This window comes from Myotis lucifugus, unplaced genomic scaffold (genome assembly GCF_000147115.1).
Source record: "Myotis lucifugus unplaced genomic scaffold, Myoluc2.0 scaffold_38, whole genome shotgun sequence".
Classification (NCBI taxonomy): Eukaryota; Metazoa; Chordata; class Mammalia; order Chiroptera; family Vespertilionidae; genus Myotis; species Myotis lucifugus.
In genome coordinates, this window is record NW_005871086.1 from 7405997 (window position 1) to 7410064 (window position 4068).

General features: G+C 45.1%; 1 protein-coding gene across 2 annotated transcripts in view; it reads left to right on the plus strand.

Annotated features, from left to right (window-relative positions):
- Positions 1-1973: 1973 nt before the first annotated feature.
- Positions 1974-4068, plus strand: part of FAM98B (family with sequence similarity 98 member B) — a 34231-nt gene continuing 32136 nt past the window's right edge. Inside the window, exon 1 of one of the 2 annotated variants that reach the window (XM_014454756.2) lies at positions 1974-2108. In XM_014454756.2, the coding sequence (XP_014310242.1) occupies positions 2038-2108 (71 nt within the window). In that variant the 5' untranslated portion in view covers positions 1974-2037. Of the gene's footprint in view, positions 2109-2430; positions 2706-4068 lie in introns of those variants that run through there. The other variant, XM_014454757.2, reaches the window with a different exon arrangement.

Consider the following 4068-nt stretch of genomic DNA (forward strand, 5'->3'; position numbering starts at 1 on the left):
GGTGTGCTCCTTTGCTAGAAAATGTGGGCCCAGGAACTAAAGGGAACAAGTAGAATTGGCTCCCTCACCATCTTGCCTAAGGACACTCATATAGAATTTGTGCTCACTGTTTCTAAAACTTTGGGCTCTTATGGGTTAGAGACTCTGGCTTCCAGGGTGGGAAGATGTTGACTGTGGCAACTATCCTTTTACAAGCTTGGCTCTACATACTAGTGAACTTGCAGGCAAAGAATAGTTACTTTACTGACATAGCTATTTATCATGAACATCTCAGGTTGCTGCTACACAGTGGAGGCAGGAATTTGTTTGAAATCCAAGATCTTACTGCGGTATCTCTGGTTACCCTTGTCCTTTTTTCTGACCAAAACTGGTTAATTTCAGCAAACATGGCTGTCAACCCAGAATACTGAAATTCTGGTCAAGAGTGTGGGTAATAGGTAATAGGTGTGGAGGAGGAAGAGGATGGGCCTCCATTATAGCTTGGACTAGCTGTATCATCAAGGACTCTAGCTTGGTTTGCTGACCATTTTAAAGGCTTTTGAGGAGGTTGGAGTGTCCACTCTCTTGACAGATTGGTCATGTATCTCTCCTATCAGGGAAGAAGGGAGGGTATTTAGTCCCAGATATAATAAGGGGTGCAAGTGGCTCTGAATGCAGCAGGGCTGAACTGACTGGATTTAGTTTATGCACCATCTAGAGCTACACATGTGCATTGTGTTCTGGCCAGCGTGGCCCTAGCAATAGCTTGTGTTATTAAGTGGTTTGTGGAGTCAGTTGCTGCTGCCTTCCTTGTGCCTACAGACTGAAGGCCTCATTGTCATGGCTTCAGTTCCTAGTTTAATTCTACTGTAGTCAGAAAAAGTGCCTTTTACTAGCATGCTTTCAGTCTTTAAATGTGATGAGACTTACTTTCAGGTACAGTCTGAAGTCAAGTTTTATAAATGACACTTGTGCACTTGAAAAATGCATATTCTGAAGTTTGGGGAGGAGTGATCTACATATATCAATTAGGTCAAATATGTAAATGATGTTTTCCAAGTCTCATGTATGTCCACTGATTTTTAAAAACTATTTGTTTCATCAAGCAATTAGAGATGTGTTTAAAATCTTCCCCTCTGGGTTTGCATATTTCTCATTTAAGTTCATTTAGTTATATTTTGAGCCTGGTTATTTAAGCAAATGAACATTTAGGATTGTTATAGCCTCCTGTGGTTTTGATACTTTTATTGTTATTATGAAATGTCCCTCTTTATGTCTCTCTGATGCTGCCTGCATTAGCAGCTATTTTTTCTGATGTTAATATTTCTACCCACTATCTTATGGTTTAAACTTATTTTCTTTATATCCCGTTTTTAGATTTAGTCTTATGTTTTTTTTTCATTATTCTGTTTCCCCCTTCTCTTAGTTGTTAGTTATAAGTTTTACATTTGATTATTCTTTTAGTGAATACTCTAAGATGGCGACATGCAACTTTTATTAATGTCTTATACAATTCACCTATACTTTATCAGCAATAGGACACATATTGTGTATAAGATTCTGCAGATAGATGCAAACATCTGATAGCTTCATCGATCTTGCACATTTTGTAATAAAACAATATAAGTATAAATTAGCTGCCCCTTATTTCTTAAACTTGGAGCATTGCCGTGTATATTGATGTAAAAATTATATGTGTAGATACATGATATTACGTACTTATTTTAGCTCAAGATAATTATTATTCTATTTCGGGATTTTTGTTATAAAAAGAGAGGGCTGGGAGTCTGATAGATTGAGAAAAACTCAGGTGGAATCCCGATGCTTGCTAAGATTGACTTCCACACAGATAAGAACTAACGCTTTTTATTACTATTTCTATTATTATTTTAAATAAAGCCGTCTGAGTACAGACTGCCTCCAGGCCGGGAACCTTTGGGCTCCCAGTCAGAGGCGCTGCAGGCAATCCTAGTCAAGATCCCGACCGGAACCTTGGCGCGGCAACGCCGGTTTCCGGCGGGCTCCTTAGAGCGGCGAACAGCTTTTGCCCGGAGGACCATGAGAGGGCCGGAGCCGGGTCCCGAACCCACGATGGAAGGAGACGTTCTGGACACACTAGAGGCGTTGGGGTGAGTATTCCTACGAACGTCTTTCCCCCGAAAACGTAAGCTCTCCCTCGGCCTGGCTGCAGCAGTCCCCACCTGCGGGCCTCTCCCGGGCTCCGGCAGCTCGGCGCAGGCCTCCTTTCCTGCCTCGCCCCCTCCGGCGCCGACGGAGTTAAGCGGGAGGCGGGAAAGAGATCCGTTTGGGGCCTGGGGGTGGAGAATGGCCGGAGAGCTGGGGCGCGCGGCCCCTCTTCCAAACTCCTTGCCTGGAACTCCTCCGCCGGCATTCGCGGCAGTGACGCGGGGCGGCCCGGCCCGGCCGGCATCCGTCCTCCCGGGACGCGCGTCCCTAGCCCGCGGGGCATATTTTTGTCCACGTCGTTGCGGCGCCCGCGGGGAGGTGTGGTGTCTCCTGCGCTGGGCGACCCGTGGCCGAATTAGGCCTCACCTGTGGCTTACTTAGGCCTCGGGAGCGCATCTCTCCAGCTGCCTTGACTGTAGAAATGTTTTCGTTCATTCCATTCATTCATTCAGCCACCGTTCGTGCACAGCGTATTTACTTCTCGCTAATGTGTTCTGAATGCATCTTTATGTGCCAGGCGGAGGAAAAGCCAGTCTCAGGTGACTGCTCGTTTACGTAGTCTTGGGTGCTCGTGGAGTGTGGTATTTACTGTTCAGAGTGATACTAGTCAGTGCTGTGGGGACTCCCGGGGTGGTTCCAATGCTTCTGGGCACGGGGAGCAATATCTATACAACATAGTCCCTCCCCCAGACTTAGCCTGTTTTTCTTCGTAGCCGCTATTCTTTTCACAATGTATCTTGACCTGCACGTTGTATGTGGAATGCCCCGCCCTCATCCCAGGCAGCTCCAGGAAAACAGGCGCCTTTCTGGTCTTGATGCCAATACCATCCCACAGTGGTGTCTGGCACAAGAAATCGTGGGTGAATGAATGGGCAAGTGAATGAAGAAACGTTCAAAGAAGAGCGTGCACAGAGGTCAGCATAGGACCAGGGAGTTGAGAGTCAAACAAACAAACAAGCACACGTTAAAGAGCATGGAGCCATCCGCACAGTTGCTTGGCTTCCCACACGCTGGAGTTTCTTGAATGATTAGACTGTGCCTTTGCCGTGCTGTTGTGAAGCTTGAAACCCCCACTCCCTTTATCTTTTCCTGAAGCTGCACTTGATCCTCTATCAGTTGTTGCTTTTGGACCCTGATTAGCACCTACTTTGCAAGTGACCCAATGTTACAGAGCCCTGCACTTTAGTAGATCCTGAATAGATAGATGTTTGCCAAATGAAAGAATAGAGCCACTGATTATTTAGGGGGCGTTTTTTTCTTCTTCTTCTGTGAAATCCCTTGGAAATTTTCACTTAGCTTCTTGGTTAAGGAAGTAACCAAAACAAGAAGTTAAAATACTTAATTGAAGTGCTTAGGCTTCAAACGTTTGAGCTCCTAAGTATTCCGGATAAGAATAGTGGGATTCTGTAGTTTATGAAAAAGGTAAAGTCTGTCCCTTTTTTGCTTTCTTTATTCCTTGAATTTGTTTATATTATAGGTGCTTGAAAGATGAAGTTTGCTATAACTTTGACTTTTATTAAGGAAAATTAGTTTCAGAGTATTCAATATGGAAAGTAAAAATTACACACTTTAGAGTTGATTTTTCCTGAAATAACTGAGGACAAGAGTTTGAAGTTTCTTATAATAAAGTGTAGAAAAAAAAAGTAACATCCTCCTATGTAATAAAAGGCTAATATGCAAATCGACCGAACGTTGGAATGACTGGTCACTATGACGTGCACTGACCACCAGGAGGCAGATGCTCAACACAGGAGCTGCCCCCTGGTGGTCAGTGCGCTCCCACAGGGGGAGCGCTTCTCAGCCAGAAGCCGGGCTCAAGGCTGGCGAGTGCAGCTGTGGTGGTGGGAGCCTTTCCCACCTCCACGGCAGTTGGACATCCCTGAGGCTCCTGAACTGCCAGAG